Source organism: Prorops nasuta, unplaced genomic scaffold, assembly GCF_024137725.1.
Source record: "Prorops nasuta isolate Cenicafe-Biocafe unplaced genomic scaffold, Cenicafe_Pnas_1.2 PNAS00021, whole genome shotgun sequence".
Lineage (NCBI taxonomy): Eukaryota > Metazoa > Arthropoda > Insecta > Hymenoptera > Bethylidae > Prorops > Prorops nasuta.
In genome coordinates, this window is record NW_027116818.1 from 2,174,776 (window position 1) to 2,192,301 (window position 17,526).

Below are 17,526 nucleotides of genomic sequence, written 5' to 3' on the forward strand. Positions count from 1 at the left end.
TTATCAAATTTTCTTCTTTAATATTGCAAGTGTGGGCTAAGAGTTTGAATGGATGATTATTCTGAGTACCTGTCGATTTTTCACGCACACGTTAGTTCCTTGGCGTCAACAGTGCTATGCAAAAGGAGCTTCTGCGCGGATTAAAGCACAGAGATTCTTCAGCAATGCTGCAGAACGGAATTGGAAGTGGCGGTAGCAACTCCGGGACCGGAAGTGGCAGCTTGCTCAGCTACCAGGCCGTGCAGGCTGCGCCCTCCTGGACTTTCCAGCTTCTGCCCAGTCTCTACAGTCACTATCAGAAGGTTCTCATTCACACGAATGTCCCAGGGAGACAGCTTTTTCTACTCGCCAGATTCTATCCTGCATCCAATCATCAGTCCCTCTATTTTTTTTTTTTTTTTCATTCCTATCTTATACGTTATTCTTCGAGATGCCACATAATTATTATCTTCGTTGGATCTTTATAGATCTTTTTAATTAATTTTTTGCAACCCAAATATTATTTAGCCTTGCCCAGACCTTACATTATAGCATGATCTATTTATCGCTCAACCATCAATTTCTTTATTTATTCCACTCTTAATTCTTCAAGATACTACAAAATTATTATCTACTTTAGAACTTTATATAGATGTCTTTTATTAATTTCTTGCAACCGAATCATATTATTTAGCCTTGTCCATGAGCCATTAGAAAATAGCATGACCTATTACACCTGCTGCGTTTTCTCGCAAAATTCGAGTTGCACAATTGCTATATCCAGTATAATTTGGAACAACTTCACTCTTGTACAACACATACTATATCCGTTACAAATAGAAGACACGCGTGACAAGAAACGTTGCATGCTTCAGCACAGTACTCTAGCTATTTACAGTCACAATGCGAGAGCTGAATGCGATTCTTGAGATGCCACGTACCACATTATCGAGTTATCCTTCGTAATAAAGGGAGGCTCGGCCACGGGACGCAGTATTCAACGTCCACGTTTCTTTTGCCTCCATTGATTTATGGTTTGAACGAGAACACCTTATACACACCCACACGTCTCTCGTCGTTCCAGAGCTTCTCGTATCGAATGAGAATAATACAAAAAAAATTGTTGGTTATTTTGACAGGCCGAGGTGATTCCATGGATCTCCAGTAAGCACAACATGGGCATGGCGTTTAACAAGGTCACCTGGAACAAGCTGAGGAAGTGTGCAGCACAGTTTTGCTCGTACGACGACTACAATTGGGACTGGAGCCTCCAGCACGTGGCCCAAACCTGTCTACCACCCAGCAAAGGTGCCGGAGCTGCTCCTCGACTCGATTCCGGACTAATTACCATGATGATGAGGGCACCCAGAGTCTTTCACATTGGAGAGTGGTAAAAATTTTAACTTTCTTTTTTACCACTCCGTTCCACTATAATATTTATAACTACAAATTTGTAACAAACTTCCCATAAGAGAGAGAGAGAGAGAGAGAGAGAGTGAGATAGAGAGAGAGAGAATCACAAACGTCTCCTCGATCAGAGTTTAGTCATCCGAAGAAGAGGACGTAGTTAGATATTGACATCCCGGAGAAAGGGGACAATTTTATTAGTCTTAACAGTTAGTACAGCCGCTTGGTAATGAGGTTTTTGCAATTACAGCGGGGTCCATCACAAGAAGAATAACTGCGAATCGACCGCCGTAATAGCCAAGGTGCAAAATGTTTTGAAGGCTGCCCATAATCATCTGTTCCCCTCGCAATTGACTCTAACGGTCGCTGGTCTCGCCAAGAAGACCAAGCTGAGGAAGGGCAACGGTGGCTGGGGAGACATCAGGGATCACCAATTGTGTTGGAACATCACCGTTTATCCTGACATGTCCCTACCCTGAAGAGTTGCAATGGGAGAGTCGTTGAACCTCTTCAACGTTAAAAATACGTCCGTGATAGAAAATAATCCCCTTCCTGTCGGAGAATTATTTTCCTTTCCTACCAATATGCCGAAGAGCATTTTTCACATTGCTTCCTAATTAGTCGATCGATTCATCGTACTCCTGCGTACCGGAAGCTCTCGAAGGATGCTGTATAATAATGGATTTGTTTATCCGGCGCCGATAGAAAGATTATATATATAGATATGATTGTTTAACATCCGTAAGCAGGCGATTAGCGATTAACGATTAGCGTGATCAAAAGCGTGTCCACGAAATGCGAATTGTAAATATGGACAAAATCTTACCAGCTTGTAGGAGAATAATAATAGCTGCGATCGACCTTCGTGGTTGTTGAGGATAGAGGGGAAAGCCAATGGTAATGTAGATTATTTTGCAATGACTCGACATTCTCATGGAACATTGTTTGGATTCTTCACTTTCCACTCAATGAGTACCCGAGGAATTTTAATATTTAGGCTTACTTATCTACCGAGCTTGTTGGATATTTCGTATTCGAATCTTCGTCCGCATGTGCGGTGCGTACAAAAGCACCAAGGACGGGAGAGAAAGTGTATGGATGCAAGTAGTTGCGAGCTGAGCCTAAAAAAGTAAACTAAACAAAAGAATAAACAGGAAAAATTGTATATTAGAGACTTTTGCGATCGAAGCAAGACACCACCGATCGCTGGGCGATTCGAAAATTGCTGGATTATCCAAAACGTCTATGATAGGCCTCTTCCAGTCTACACCCATTCGTATTTCTCGCAGGATTTTAATTAAAGAAAAATTAGCGTATCGGAATTATTCGTCCCTGAAAATAATGCAGAAACCGTGTACCAGTGCGTTTTAGCAAGTGATATAACGTTTGTATATGTAAGGGTGATTCCTAATCGACGCTTGACGAAGTTCTGATAAAGGAGCTGAAACGTCCAAGAGATTTTTACTTTCGTCGATGCTCAAAACACATACTGGCAAATTATTGCCACCACCTTGTTCCGTATGACGAAGTAGAACTCTATGAAAGTGCGTAATCGTTTTTAATTAATTTATTTATCATTCGAGGAAAAGTTTTGCTGGACAATTTAGAAATATTTTCTTCGAGTACGACCCAGGGTTTTATTTGCACTGTGATTGTCAGGTTAAACAGTAAACTATTTGTAGTACTGTTTAAAATTAATAGGATGGACTTGACAAATTTGCTTTAGTTGGTATTTGTTCTGCTGTGACGTATACGTATCATTTGTTATACTCTATGATTAATTCTCCTGAGCGCTTTATAATTTTACAAATTGTCAACTTCGTCCAAATACGCATATCCTAAGTATATTGTGACCCGTTAAGCCGAATTTGTTGTGCATATCATCTGGATGAAATTGCACAGTTCTAACGCATTAATTAATTATCGTTGTCTTTAAATCGGCGTACGTAGTTTCATCATGTTGCGTTTTTAACAATTACACGTGAAGTGGATTTAAAAATATCGCGAGTTATGCCGGAACGCGCACATCTTATTCTAGTCATTGGATATAGCGTATCGTTAGTTGTATATTTACGAGGTAAGCTCCTATAAGACTAAAATCTTACTCTAAGAATATTCGTACAGCTGTAATTGTAATAATATCTCATCTCGGGGATACGAATGTGACATGTATATTTTATATTTATAATAATACTGATGAAAATAAAACAAGTGTAAAAAACTGATTACCTTCTGTGTTCTGAAATTCTGTATTTATGCAGGTTAGTTTCAAAGGTTGATCTTTTAGACAATTTGGAGATTCTAAATTTAAGTCAATGTTAACTCTACGTATTTAAATTGCAGAACAAATAAACATGTTATAAATTGAAGCCCAAGGCTCTCTGATATTCTGGAACGTTCGAGTCGTATTGTGCCTTGAAATAGTTTCCAGCTATTGGACCTTCAAGGTTGTACTTTTCTGCAAATTTCTTGACAGAGAATCTTCTTCTACCCTGACCATCCCTGCAATAAATAAATTTACAGAGTGATTTTGCTGACATCTCAATTTACATCCTGTAAATATACTCAATTAGGGCTGAACGAACCTGGCACCGAGTCTTCTCTCGTCAAAAGTGATGGCTCCTTGATTTTGTTTGTATAGCAGGAAAACGTAACGATGTAACCCTGTACCCTGAGGAGTTGCTGGGCCAACGTACTCTACCAGTACCTCACCCTTTGCCACGTTCTCCTCTGGAATATTTCCCACTATCCAGTGACGAAATTCTCGATTGTAGCCTTTACTGGGTGCATCAGGATCTATGTTTATTGAAACAATTAAATATTGACGTTATTTCCTGTTGCTTTATTTTAAAAAAAAGCTTTTTCATTTATTTGTATAAAAATAACTAAACTTAAGAATTTTTGGCCCATTAAAATATCGTAATAGAAGGACCAAGGTGTTGGTAAAAATATTACTTTATTGGTGAACAAGATGATAAAATAAATTGAGAGTAACTGTCAATTTGCCTGCAGTAGATAAATCAGTGAATAAACTTGCAAAGGATTTAGAAGTAGATAAATGCATGTAAATTATAAATTGCAATACCTGCATAATAAAATGTTTCAAGTGTAGTAATAATAAATTATTTATGATAATCAGCTAATGTAAAATTGTATTCCCTTTCTAAAAATAATCCAATAAACTAGGTTTAATTATTTCTGCTCTGGATTTTAGCCAGTAAAATTTGTGAAAGAATTTCTATTGGCCATTATATTTCTTTTTCAAATACTTTCCAACTTTGGAGCTCAATTGTATGCATAAAAGAAAGTCAAGATGAAAACAGGTTTTCAAACTGGTGAAAGCGAAGCCAAGCTAATGTATGAGCTAGCATCAGCAAACATACATTCTGTGTTTATCCATCAGAATCTTGCATTACAAATTCTACTGTATACCAAGCTAAATTTATAGTTGCAAATTTAGGAAAAAATTCTAACCTGTTAATACCAATGTATAAAGTACTCCTCCTTCGTGCTTGTAGTGAATCTCTGGAATTTGATGGGTTTCGGTTGGCGTCAATTCGTTTCCAAACTCTACCTCTTTATCTCCATACTTTACCTGTCATTCGAGATTAATTATTTTTATTAAATTTTCTTAAGAAATACTGCATATCCATAATTTTTTCTTTAACAAAACTACTTGTAATCACTTTGTACATTTTATAAAATGTATTGTTTTCATTACTAAATTTTGTAATTAGAAAATTAGAAAATATATTCACCTAAGGAGTAAAAATATGTAACAATAAAGTGTTATAGTTACACAAATTTATAATGAAAACAAAATCTAATAGCGTGTACAAAATCACTACAGATGTTTATGTTAAAATAAAACTTTTGAATTTGCAATGTGACGAAGAAATAAACAAATTGCTCTGGCGCATAGAATATAACAAATACCTCAATTTTATCGTTGGGTGATTTGCTTATTATATCCGGCTCAATTTTTGCATCTCGAAACTTAGAATCAACATCCGCAGCTGCTGTACCGATGAGGCAGAGGCAAATAACTAAAAAAAGTTATTTATAAAATTATTAATCTTGATATTATGTCAGCGTCGTTCGATCAAACATTGTAACAATAATTTCCGTAAAAATCACACTTGTTAAGAATTTTGTAGAAATAAAGAAAAATTGAAATTACCTTTGCACAGGATCAACAAAAATTAATTTAAAATTACTGACGTGCATATGTAAGCAGAGCGAGGTTAAATACCTGATATTAGACTTCTCATCGTTGTTACAGGTAGGACTGCAGTGATTGAAACTGGTTCCCGGAGAAAATCTTTGCTTTATTATATAAGGAGCCCCCACCATTTTCGTATCCTACCAAGGACGACATAGTTAACATGTGATTTTATTACATTCAACAAATAAGGCTTACCACTCAAATATTTGGCTCAAAAAGATTTTTTTGCCCTCGAGTCAGTTTGGTTCGTAGACAAAATAAGAGATAAAAAACAAAAATGCAGTTTATTTCACTAGCGATACTCGTTCCTCATCCATGGCCTGAACACAAAACCGTCGCATTCTTTGGAAGGCAAATAAGAGAAATAAGCTCGTTTGAACGACGTCGATGGAAATTTTTCATAGTGCATCGTGGACCACAACAAATTCGCAAGTCGCACACGCGCTTTTCGTGATTTGCTTTGGAACTGCTTCCTCTTCATCTCGACCTAAAAATCGCAATTCATAAAATTCCTCGTTTAAAAATTATACCAAATAACCCTCGTTTCTCTCCATACCTGCTTGCGGACTTTATAGAAACTATCATAATTCGACTCGCTCGTTTCCAAAGGTGGAGGTCTAATTTTCGGTTGTCCTTTTCGTTCCAATAAATTCCAATTGAAAACGGAGCTTTGCATTATATTTTCTATCAGTATCAAAAATGAACAAGAGCATTTATAAGATAAACGATTAATTATTCTATATCCATTAAATTAATCAATTAGCAAACTTTTATTTTCAGGACTAAAGTAAACTCCTTTCCTGTGCATAAGCCAAATTTGAAGCTCAGGCATCAAGTGGGATCTCGGTAATTTTGCGAATAGGAAATCTTCAGCAGCCATTTTTTTTAGTTCTCTCTGTGCATCGAGTATAATCAGAGGTACAGTTGTAGTTGTGCATAGAATATCGCTCCTCTAATTATTAATCAACTAACCTTCAAGAGAGTCTGCAACTTGTTTCTTTTTTTTTTAACTGGCGCATCGTCAGCTCCACCCCTCATCCTTTCTTCCTTATCCTTTTTACTCGCCCGACGTTTCATCCTACCTTTGCCTCCTCCCTTTCCTTTTCGCGTCTTCGACGGCTTAATAGTAACTTCCGGTGGTATACAGGGAGATTCGCAGGATTTATAGGCCGTTCCACTACTTGTCAGAAAGTCTGGTTCGTAAATCATTTTAGCAGCCTCCTGCAGATAAGTTCGTCTACGTTCCTTATCTCTTTTGACGATAGGATCTTCCCTACCCAATGGACCAACGCTTGGTCTAACTTCAGCGATTTCCCTTCTCACCGGAAGTATCGATTTGCTGACTTCCGGCGTCATGAAGGGTGAAGACATATTGACACCTTCGACAACTCGAGTAGGCTCGGACAACATTCTGGTCTGCGCCACTCCATTGACGCAATAGTGAATATCATCGAGGAACTCGTCTTCCCTCGGTATCCTTTTCACGTTGGAGATCAGCAATTTTGCTTCCTCCTCTATCGGCCTTGAAACACTCGCTATGTTAACGAACGCTTGTTTCTCGCTGTCCTTTAATTTGGCGAGCCTCTCCCTCCACTTGACCTTCCCCTCTCTGTACTCATAGACCTTGCGTTCGTACTTGCACTCGCAGACTGGTTTCATTGCTTTTAGCCTGGTAGACTTCTCTCCGCATCCATGTTTGTTGACTGCTCCACATTTCAGATGGCAGCCGAGAGTGTCTTTGCAATTTGCGTAATAGTCTATTATACCAATGTCATTTAGTGCCACTGCCCATCTCTCTTTTGGATCCAAGGACTCTATCAGAGCCTCCTTGATCCTTGCGAACTCTTTCTCTTGTTCGCTTAATTCTTCGTCCTCTCCGCAACCACAGGACGTTGCAGCATTTAACGTACCAGTCACGAGACTCTTCGCTCCTAAATACTTTTCTACTAGCTTTTGGAACTTGCTGGATCGTTTAACTTTGCACCTCTCGTAAGGAGAGTCGTACAATTCGTATTCGGGGAGGTACTCGTCGCTTCTACGAGGACTCGGGGGTGGTGTGTGGTAAACCACCCCTTCCACCAGTTTCACGTATTCCTGTTTGGTATTTGATCTCTCAGGCCTCTTTTTAGGTTTGCCTTTAGGCTCCTTTTCACTCATCAGACTAGTCTTGTCCATGAAACCACCAATAGTGTGTAATTGGACTTTCTTTTTGTTTCTCATTTCCCTGCAGGTGCAAGGTCTCCCACCTGGACGAACGGGAACAGTTTCCATGGGAAAGTCAGGTTCCACTAGGTAGATCAAGTTTTTTTTTGCAGGCAGTTTTTCTTCGGATTTGGTTCTCCAGCCACAAGGACCTTTCCTTACCGAACTGATAGCTGTTACATCTTCGTTCACAGTGGGCGAGATCTTGTCCAGATCTTCAATAGGGGTAGCAGGCTGACATTTTCTTGGTGGTTCTTCAGGAAGTGTTGCTGGCTCAACGTGATGTGGATAAGTGTCCAAGGATTTCATCATGTTCTTCAGCCTCGTCATCTCTGCTTTTCTCGCTTCCTTCGAATCAAACGGGCCTTTTTTTCGTTTCTTTCTCCTAATATTAGCACCACCCCTCAGTCTTTCCTCTTTTTCATTCTTTTCCGATATTCCATCGCTTAAAATCTCGCTAGTATCACTTTTACTTTCCATTCTCTCACCGGTCTTATTTTCATCATTCACACAATCCACTAAACTATTTTCCTCATTGTCATCATTCTCCGACGCACCACCCCTCAACCTTAAATTAGCACCAATCTTGCTCTTCCGTTTCCCGTCGGTCTTCTTCTCCTTGCTTTTCTCTTTAACCTTCTCCTTACTCTTCTCCTTACTCTTTTCCTTACTCTTTTCCTTACTCTTTTCCTTACTCTTTTCCTTACTCTTTTCCTTACTCTTCTCCTTCCCATTCTCCTTGCCCTTACGTTTACTCTTATCCCTCTTCGTAAGATCCCCTTTACCCCCAAATCTATTCTCATCATCCCCTTTAGGTAGCGATTTAAGCCTCTTCCTCGACATCTTAATGACTGGCCTCGCTTCCACTTGTTCCGGAGTCGAGAGCTTCAAGCCCTTTTCATAATCCGTCACACTTTCAACCATGCTAGGAGCAACTCTGCCTATGTTCCAAGGATCATCGTAGCCTTGATAAGTTTGATCAGGAACGAACTTTACAGCCATTTTGCTAGCTATTATTTTCTTCCTCGTTGCCATCTCTTCAGGACTCAAGTAACACTTCTTGTCGCGATACTTAGGTCTTCCTCCTTCCTCCTCGGCAATCTTCACCTTTTTCTTCTTTTTCTTCTTCTCCTCGTCATCCTCCTCTTCCTCTTCCTCCTCTTCTTCAAAGTCCTCGTCATCCCTCTTCACTTTAATTCGAGGAGGCAACGGAATCGTGGCACCCCAAGGACCTTCGCACACAGCGCGTCCTGGTTTCTCTCCACAAGGTGGTGCCTGAAGATGAACGATACAAGAGCATACTGTAATTTAAAAACAATTTAAGTCCTCGTTTTAAAATTAATTACCTTCAAAACTGCTATCCGCTGCTTTTCAGCTTCCTTCAGCTCTTCCGGAGTCCAGATGTTCAAGGTTCCCCATGGAGCTCCGCACAGGCTCATCATATGCTCATCTCCACAAGGTGGGATATCAGCCACGCTGTACATCTTCTTCTCGGGTGGTGGATAAACTCTGTTGGCCTTTTCCTGCTCGTGCAAAATCTTTCGCTTCATGCTGGCAATGTCATTAACAAATGGATTCTTCCTGCAGAATTTGTCAATCGGATAAGTTTTGCAGTAGTATGGGGCAGCTTTGTCCGGTCTGAATTTCTTTCCGTAGCAAAGAGTCTGTTCCCTTGTCCATGGAATATTGTCGCTGCTAATTTTCGTCGTTAGGATGTCCATCCCTTTGTTGAAGATTTTCTGTATCCCACACTCGCAAGGTGGAACGTTCCTCGGTGGCAGTGGTGGAGGTTTCTCTATTATCCTGGCTGGTACATGAAACTTTTCCCTCTTGCTACCCTGAATGTTGTTCTTCAGCTTTCCCGTCTCCTTAGTCAGGCCTTCTATCAGATTCACTGTGTTTATTACGTCGTAAGAGGGTATCACTTCTGGTATATCAGTTTCCGACGATGTAGGCGTTGGAGCTGGTGAGTGAAGGGACATAGATCCAACGACCAATCTACGAAATTACATATTTTTTATTCGAACAATATAAATAGAGAATAATCTAATGCTAATGATCCACTGATCATGGCTTAAAGTAGATAGGGAATATTTATAGTTAGAATTTTTTAAATAAGACTGCACTGAACAAATTTAGTGTAAAAATTATTACGAAAGTAATGGGTAAGCTTTTTACCTACACAACTGTCTTTATAAAATTTTTATTTAGTATTCAATAATAACGTTGCAGTAATAACTATTAAATTGTTCTTTTGCAACCTTATGTAAATTTACTATGACAAACGCGAGTTATAAAGTTGCTTACGACTCTCGTAATTTTCCAACATTGTTCATAGTTTGTCTTACCAGAATCCTTCATACCAACATTACCAGAGAGATCGCGTGTCGAAGATACGAAGTTATTTGATGACCAATTTTGAGCTTATTATACCATTTCAATAACGTTGCGAAATGCTCCTTCTAAAGTAATAGTCAGATTTACGAAAAAGTGAAAAAAAAGGTTTTAAAATCTTATTTTTTCAAAAGATGACTATTTTATTGAATAAAGTATCTTGTAACGTCGCTGAAATGGTATGATGACTTTAAATAAAATCTTCAAATAACACTGTATCATTGACACGTGTCTTAGTATGCTACAAATATCCCCCAAATATATCATACTTGTGTTTCTTATCATCAGTTAGCAAAATATTTTCCACGACGAAAAATGGCACTTTCGTCTCTCGCCATTTTAAGTGTGATTTTCTGGTTTGCCTGCAGGAGCAGCAATTATCGCAAGTTGGTCCAGGATCGATTAATTTTACGATATCCTTTACACTCTTCAGTATCTTATTCGCCTCCCATTCAATTTGCCTGTAGTCGTCATCAGCTTTCGACAGCCACTGCTTCCAATTAGTCGACAGATTTTCCTTTCCACCGAGGAAAACTTTCTTCGGCCTGTCTTTTGGCAGATTCAGCACAGCGAAAAATCTCTCATCGCTGTTACAAGGTGATACTTTAGCCAAACCATCCATTTCGAACGTTACGGGACACACCGCTGGTTCCTTCGATACTCTGGACAAAACATAATGCGTATGCTTCTCACCAAGCCAAGATTTTTTATTTGGTTGTGGTGGCTTCAAGTATCCTGTTAGAAAAATACAATTTTTTAATATCGATCAATCGAAAAAAGATTTTTCAGAGATTAATAAACACGATAGTTTCTACATTAAAAATTAATTTTACATAAGAAGGCCAACAAGAAGCTACTGTGTTACGCGAGTACTTCAAATTTTGAAGATTATTTTACCACAAATTTTCGTTTCCTCTTTTTCCGTTTCCGTAGATACTGGATCAAGCGTGAAGGAGAATATTTGATTCTCGTCGGGCAAACGTGGAATATCAAAGACCATCGCGTCTTCATCTTTTTTCAAATCTTCGGTTTCTTTGACAGATTCGATTACCTGCTGCTCCACGACTGAATCTGGTTTTTTCTTCATAACGACTTTCTTTGATTTTCTTCTTTTCTTCTGGTCAGCTTTTATCTCCTCAGTGCCACCCCTCATCCTAGGAACTTTGTTAAGAATAATGTAATGGTGTCTCTTTTCTTCTATATGATTAAAGGTACTCTTATATATTATATATACGGAGTTCAATATCTTTCTCCTTCCCTCTCGTCAAAGCTTCCTTGTAAGTGTGCTGCTCAAGCTCAGATGATGGTAGAATAGCTCTTGGAACTGGAATCGTATCATATATTTTCTTCCATGCGATTAAACTATTTCTATAATCAACCCAATTTGGTCTGGGAAACAATTCCTCCTCGTATGGCCATTTTTTAATTTCTATTTTTGGTATTTTTGGTGTGGCAGCTATAAATACGACAAAGTATGTATATATAGATGTATTTTCACTAACGTATATCAGTTGTAAGCAATGAGTTACGTTTTTGTGGTCTTGCTGCTACTTTTATAGGAGGAAATCTTTTGTGGAGTTCCACAATTGTTTCTGGTAGTGATAAAATAGCAATTGATGTTAATATTATCCTTTCGTTGCAGTCGTACGATTTTTCTATAGAAAAAAATATTTTTATAATAATAACAGAATGTTGATAATGAGAATATTTCGAATAACTCACTGTGACCGTTGTTTTCGAGATAATTGCCGGTTAGCTCTTTGTAAACCTCTCGTAAGAAATCAATTGCTCGAAGATTAGATTTTTCATGTAGCTTTTGTATCATCTTATTGTCGAATTGGAAGAAAGTTGAAATTATTCCAATTGCTGCCAGAGCCCTTTGCGTTCTACTGGTTGTCATTTCCTCTGAATCTGCTTTGATTGACTTTTCCAACATTAGAAGGTTGGACATCTGAGTTTTAAAATGTAATGAATAACTAAATATAGTAGATGTATTTTCATAGTATACAGAGTGAATCAGACTTTCTTTTGTACAATTGTTTTTTTTTTGAAATACAAAATTTGTTTAGAAAAATTGTATGGCTTCGAGGGGGATGTAGGGTGATACATTTGGTTTGACCTTGAAAACTTCCTGTTTAAAAAATTCAAGGTGACCTTTGCGACCACTAAATGACATTTCAAGATCAAAAAATGGCACCATCTTATGTCCCCTTCCAAGTCACACTACTTTTTACTGAAACATTTTTCAGTAAAACGTTTTGTTCCCGAAAAAAAAGGATTTTACGAGTTATCTGAATCGCCTTGTAATTATACAGTACTAGCTTACTTGTTCGTACGAAAAAGCTTGGTACCATAGTGGACATTTTGTGAGTAGAGCATTTAATTCAGTTTTATCTGAAACAATAAATACAAAAATCAAGGAGACCTCATAATTCCTATACTTCTCTAGTTAGAATACTCTTTATATAGTTATTTAATGCCTCTCGAAGCAAAAATTAGCACGTCTATGGAAAATTCAATATTTATTATTGATTTCCTTTTATTCAATATGGATACTTATAAAACGATCACCCTGTATGTATAGTACATTTAATATGATAAAATGCAGAAAAATTAACTAAAATTATACCCTTCGCTTTAGCAATAGCCACATTTTCACTCGTCTTTCGGTTGTATACTTCTTTTTTCTTTTCAGAGTATAAATAACGTGCTAATGCAAACTCTGACTCTAAATACCATTTTAAAGGCTTTCTCTTTGAAGGTAAATTGCCTCCACCTTTCAAATCAGTCATGATTGAAAAAATAACCGTTTCTGATTAATTTTTACAATTTTTTTGGCGATTTAGGATTTTTTTCAAAATCTATGTCATTTTAAATCATACTGATAATTTTGAGTTACAGAAATAAATCAATTAATTTTACATTGCCGAAGATTGAATTTTTTCAAGGTTAAGCTAAAGGATTTGTTAACTGTGTTGGGTGAGAGATGAATTTTTTACGGTTGCATTTTTTGGAATTGTGCGAAATTGTCTTTGAAATAAACCGCGAATATTTAGTTCAGTCGTTTGTGAGTAGAGGCCACTATTGACGTTTCACTGGGGCAGGCAGAGGGCTATATTATGTGGACAGTAGAGGCATTGAAATAAGAAAAACTGCAAATGTGCAAATTATCCTTTTATTAATTATGCTTCAAGCTTCATGTCAAAACGGTTTTTTTATTAAACCATCTTTGGCGGTATAATTTGCTTTTTTTTATAATATCGGTAATTAAAGCCGTATATCACGTCTTAAAAAAAAAATATTTTTATTAAAACGAACCTGTAATGAATATTAATTCAATAAAACATTTAACATGTTGAATTAAAGAAACTTTTATAAGCTTTTCTGTTCTTTATTCTACACTCCATACATATCTTTTTCTTCAAACCATTTCTCATTTTTTACACTCATCTGTAACATCATTTATACATATCTTCAATGCGTATTTTGATATTCACGTAGTGTCTAGAACTATTCATACATAATGCTATTTCGCTCCAATAAGCGATAGTGATGGTGACAGCGCGTTTGTAGCGAAAACAGCGTGCTCCCCGAACAAACTTAATGAGTGATTATCCACCAGATACATTGACTATATTCATTGTTTACCACACTCTCATTCCTCAGAATCTATTCTGTGACGAGCATAATCCATTTTTGGAATATAGTACTTGGAAATTATAACATGTCATATAAACTATATGTCTATACTGTGCAAAACGTAATGTTAGAGTATATCCATAGCATATATATATATGATCATTGTAACAGATTTTGTATATTCATTACTTATTGTTCATAATACAATTCAGGTATTAGCCATCATTTGATGGACTGCTAATTGAACTCGTAATTCAACACACGCATCTTTCTCTTCAATAATACTACGTATTAAAGTTGTCATTTTTTTCTGAAAATAATTATTATACATATATTTATAAAGAAGATTTTATTCTTATTAACGGGATCCCTCAAACTAACATTACAGAGCAAAGATCAAAAATGTTTCTCAACGTTATGGCGTTATATGACAACAGAATGAAAATTCATTTTACTATTGTAATAACGTCGCAAACTGTTCTTTCCAGTCAAATAGCCACAATAAAAAAAAAACTGTTGAAACTGCTTTTGCTGGCTTTTTTTTTAAATATAATTGATTTACTACAAAAGAACACTTCGCAACGTCACTAAAATAGTATGAGTTAAAATCAATCACTAAATAACGCTATAATCATGTCCAGAAATCTCGGTCTAAAAAGTGCTTGAGGGATTCTATTAAAGCACCAATATTACCTCGAGCAATTGATTTTCTTTAGACAATTGAATAATTGCTGTCATTTCTGCTTCGTTCGGAGAATAAATTCTTTCCTTTGGCTTTTTCTTTTCTGGGCCTAACTCTGCCAGTTTCCCCGTCAAGTATTTTATTTCATTCCTTTCCTGGAGTATACGTGATTTCAACAGTGCCTGCATACTCAATAATTCTTCGTAAATTAAACTTTCCCTTAATCTATCAATTGCATCATCTTCTATTTGTGAATCTGCAATCGACTTTTATTAATATTTAAATTGACTACTAAAATAAATATATGATTAATAAGACAATTACTAGATTTATCTTTCTTTGAAGTGTCAGTAGACTCTTGCAGATTTGTGCTAATTGAAATTGATGAAATTTCAGAAGAGTCCACTGTGTCTTTCTCCTGGGAAAATTTATTTTCCAAATTACCAACATTTAATTCTGCCGGTACCAGTTGCTTTTCTCTACTAACATTCCCTAAATTGCAATTTAAATTATTCTTTTTCACAGCCAAGTTATCATTTATGAATTGTTCCTCATCAAAAGCTTTTTTCAGCTCAACTGAATCCACTGTTATTTCTTCATTATTCGATTTTACCTCTTCATCTAAACTTTTTTGTATTGTGCCTTCTAATTTTTGAACAGTTTTATATTTTCTCTAAAATATAAAATTATCTCACTGTATTGGGGTGAATATGTTAAGATAAATTTACATTAAATACTATTTTAACTCACTTTTAGTTGAGTTATCATACGTTGCACTTCCCATAATTCTTCTTCTTTTGATTTAGTAACAAATCCAGCATTCATTTGCATATGAATCTGAGAAAGCAAAGACTCTTGCTTAGCTAATTCAGCACTTATGCTTTCTATTGTATTTGGTAAATTAGTACATCCAGCTGAAAGTGGTGGGATGTATTTTGTTAACTGAGTGTCTGGAAAGAGTGCTTTACAGTGAAATAATAAAGCAGACAATAATCTATGACTCATTTGCAAGACAGGGCTCAGGGTCATTGAAATTGTCTGTGCATTCATTTTCGTCGTTTTTTCCTGCAAAAATATGTTTAATAACACACATATGTCTCAATTTACAGATTAAATTAAACGAGATTATAAACCAAACAGAAAAAAGCATACTCGAGCAGTTACATGATCCAAATGTAATATAACCCATGCTAATAATGTTCTATTACATAATGGCAACTGTTGAGTTAGATGTATCAATTGTGCCTCACGTTGAGCTACTTCTTTGGTTGATGCTGCCTGTTCAAACCTTGTTATCGTTTCACTACTTTCCAATATTGGCTCTGGTAGCTCTCTGTTTAAATGAAACAAACAAATATTCAATACACATATTCAAAAAGTGAGAGAAAATAAAAAAAAACCTAACCTTAGGAAAAGCACCAAAAGGCTCGTAGCGGTAGTAGGTTCAAATTCTGATATGTTGACGGACTCCCGTTGATTGTATAATTTTTTTAATTGTTGAACTTTTGATTTTATTCCTGGAACTTTATACAATCCTTCTATAGTCATACCATGTACTTCTACATAATCAATACAATCACGAACAACTAATGGAAGGTCTACACCATCATGACATCTACTGCGTTCAATTGCCAAATGCAAACTAACTCCAAAAATTGGCTGTTCCTCTAGAGAGTTCAAGTCACATTACAACATTTTATATTTTTCTTTAGTATTGAGAATTGAATGTATTATCGAAATATAAAAGATATACCTCCAATATCCAATGAATCCTCCCCATGTTTACTTTTTTTACGGTCCTTTAATTTTATTTTAGATTTATCTTTATCCTTATCCTTACTTTTCTTTTCCTTATCAACATCCTTGTCTTCTTTATCCTTCTTTCGTTTATCCTTATCCTTATCCAGATCCTTCTCTTTACCTTCTTTATCCCTAGACTTTTCTCTCTTTTCTTTTTTTGAAGGAAACTTAAAAGCCTTGCTTTTCTTTAATTTAGATGGACTCCTGCAATTTTAAATACAGATTATTTGGGTATAACTTAATAATCATACTAATTTTGCCTTGCCTTTGGCAGACACAAAGATGAAACTAATTGATAAATGATAATTGGATTGAAAGTAATTAATAGTAAATCTAGTTGGTGCTCTAAATCCTACTGCATTTTCCAATATGTTAAAAAAAAATTGTATAGATATTTATAAATGATTTAAAATAAATAATCTGATTTTACTTTGTTTCTTGTTCCTCATCCTGTGAGCTTTCACCTTCTAGGGCTGCATATCCTCTATCTTTTCGGTCCTTTTTCTCTTTACGTTTTCCTCCCAAAAGTTCTTTTTTGGAATGTTTTTCATGACCTCCTTCATCACTAACTATAAAATGCAATAAACAATCATTCTTAGAAAGTTGAATTATTGAAAGCATTACTACTAATTATTATCACTACATTTTTGTAAGCGTTCACATGAAACAATCATCGCTGTCACGTGAAAAAGGTTAGGAACGTAAAATTTAAAAAGATTTATTATGATTGAACAGAAAATGTTATTACAAACAATAAAACATACAATCGCTCTCGTTGCTTTTCTTTGCTGATTCTGATGCATACAAGCCTGGAAATTCTTTCTCAACGTCCGGACTTTCAAAGTCCATTCTTCTTTGACACTTGAGGAAAGAAATTATCAGATAAAAAGATATATCGACTCATTGACTGGATGAATATGAAAGGGACTACAATCTAATGATATTTTGATTGTAGATAACTACAGTCATATAGGAACAACAGTTTCCTTAGACGTTTAAATATTAAATAATTTCAACATTTTTATTCAAATTACAATAATAATGCGTGTGGTTATCTGTATGCTATTTACACTTTACACAACTTTACACAAACTGCAGCCTGCACTGCACTCACTGCAGCTACACCAGCGACCACAAGTGAGCATTTGTTGAATTATTTGAGAAAATCAGAGTGAAATAAAGAGTATAGTTTCTTCTC

At 36.3% G+C, this 17,526-nt stretch overlaps 3 protein-coding genes across 4 annotated transcripts in view; 1 reads left to right on the forward strand and 2 right to left on the reverse strand.

Annotated features, from left to right (window-relative positions):
- Positions 1–3,614, forward strand: part of Mgat2 (alpha-1,6-mannosyl-glycoprotein 2-beta-N-acetylglucosaminyltransferase) — a 29,461-nt gene extending 25,847 nt beyond the window's left edge. The window contains exons 8-10 of one of the 2 annotated variants that reach the window (XM_066739502.1): positions 96–302; positions 1,119–1,369; positions 1,637–3,614. In XM_066739502.1, coding sequence (XP_066595599.1) covers positions 96–302; positions 1,119–1,369; positions 1,637–1,865 — 687 coding nt within the window. In that variant the 3' untranslated portion in view covers positions 1,866–3,614. The remainder of the gene's footprint in view (positions 1–95; positions 303–1,118; positions 1,370–1,636) is intronic. The other variant, XM_066739503.1, reaches the window with a different exon arrangement.
- Positions 3,615–3,743: 129 nt separating this feature from the next.
- Positions 3,744–5,739, reverse strand: LOC136780949 (protein D3-like). Its single transcript, XM_066739569.1, has 5 exons — positions 5,604–5,739; positions 5,323–5,432; positions 4,861–4,981; positions 3,972–4,182; positions 3,744–3,888 (listed from the first exon to the last, which is right to left on the reverse strand). Exons 1-5 carry the CDS (start codon positions 5,737–5,739, stop codon positions 3,744–3,746), a joined length of 723 nt encoding a protein of 240 aa, XP_066595666.1.
- Positions 5,639–17,502, reverse strand: LOC136780950 (uncharacterized). Its single transcript, XM_066739570.1, has 21 exons — positions 17,093–17,502; positions 16,759–16,897; positions 16,282–16,532; positions 15,934–16,195; positions 15,681–15,861; positions 15,279–15,593; positions 14,853–15,201; positions 14,540–14,784; positions 14,067–14,156; positions 12,534–12,647; positions 11,930–12,158; positions 11,737–11,862; positions 11,442–11,663; positions 11,105–11,368; positions 10,477–10,942; positions 9,160–9,811; positions 6,584–9,088; positions 6,380–6,506; positions 6,168–6,295; positions 5,807–6,098; positions 5,639–5,748 (listed from the first exon to the last, which is right to left on the reverse strand). Exons 1-20 carry the CDS (start codon positions 17,175–17,177, stop codon positions 5,904–5,906), a joined length of 6,945 nt encoding a protein of 2,314 aa, XP_066595667.1. The 5' UTR covers positions 17,178–17,502; the 3' UTR covers positions 5,639–5,748; positions 5,807–5,903.
- Positions 17,503–17,526: the final 24 nt, after the last annotated feature.

Bases quoted from the DNA above. Each gene is read 5' to 3' on its own strand.
- LOC136780949 (XM_066739569.1), bottom strand. From the start codon at position 5,739: ATGGTGGGGGCTCCTTATATAATAAAGCAAAGATTTTCTCCGGGAACC. The intron at 5,433-5,603 runs GTAATTTTAAAT...AACTTTTTTTAG, and splicing joins CTGCTTACATATGCACGTCA to TTATTTGCCTCTGCCTCATC. The intron at 4,183-4,860 runs GTTAGAATTTTT...CAATAAACATAG, and splicing joins TTATACATTGGTATTAACAG to ATCCTGATGCACCCAGTAAA.
- LOC136780950 (XM_066739570.1), bottom strand. From the start codon at position 17,177: ATGGACTTTGAAAGTCCGGACGTTGAGAAAGAATTTCCAGGCTTGTAT. The intron at 15,862-15,933 runs GTTAGGTTTTTT...TCATTTAAACAG, and splicing joins CTTTTGGTGCTTTTCCTAAG to AGAGCTACCAGAGCCAATAT. The intron at 11,369-11,441 runs GTATATATAATA...TTCTTAACAAAG, and splicing joins GGAGAAAGATATTGAACTCC to TTCCTAGGATGAGGGGTGGC.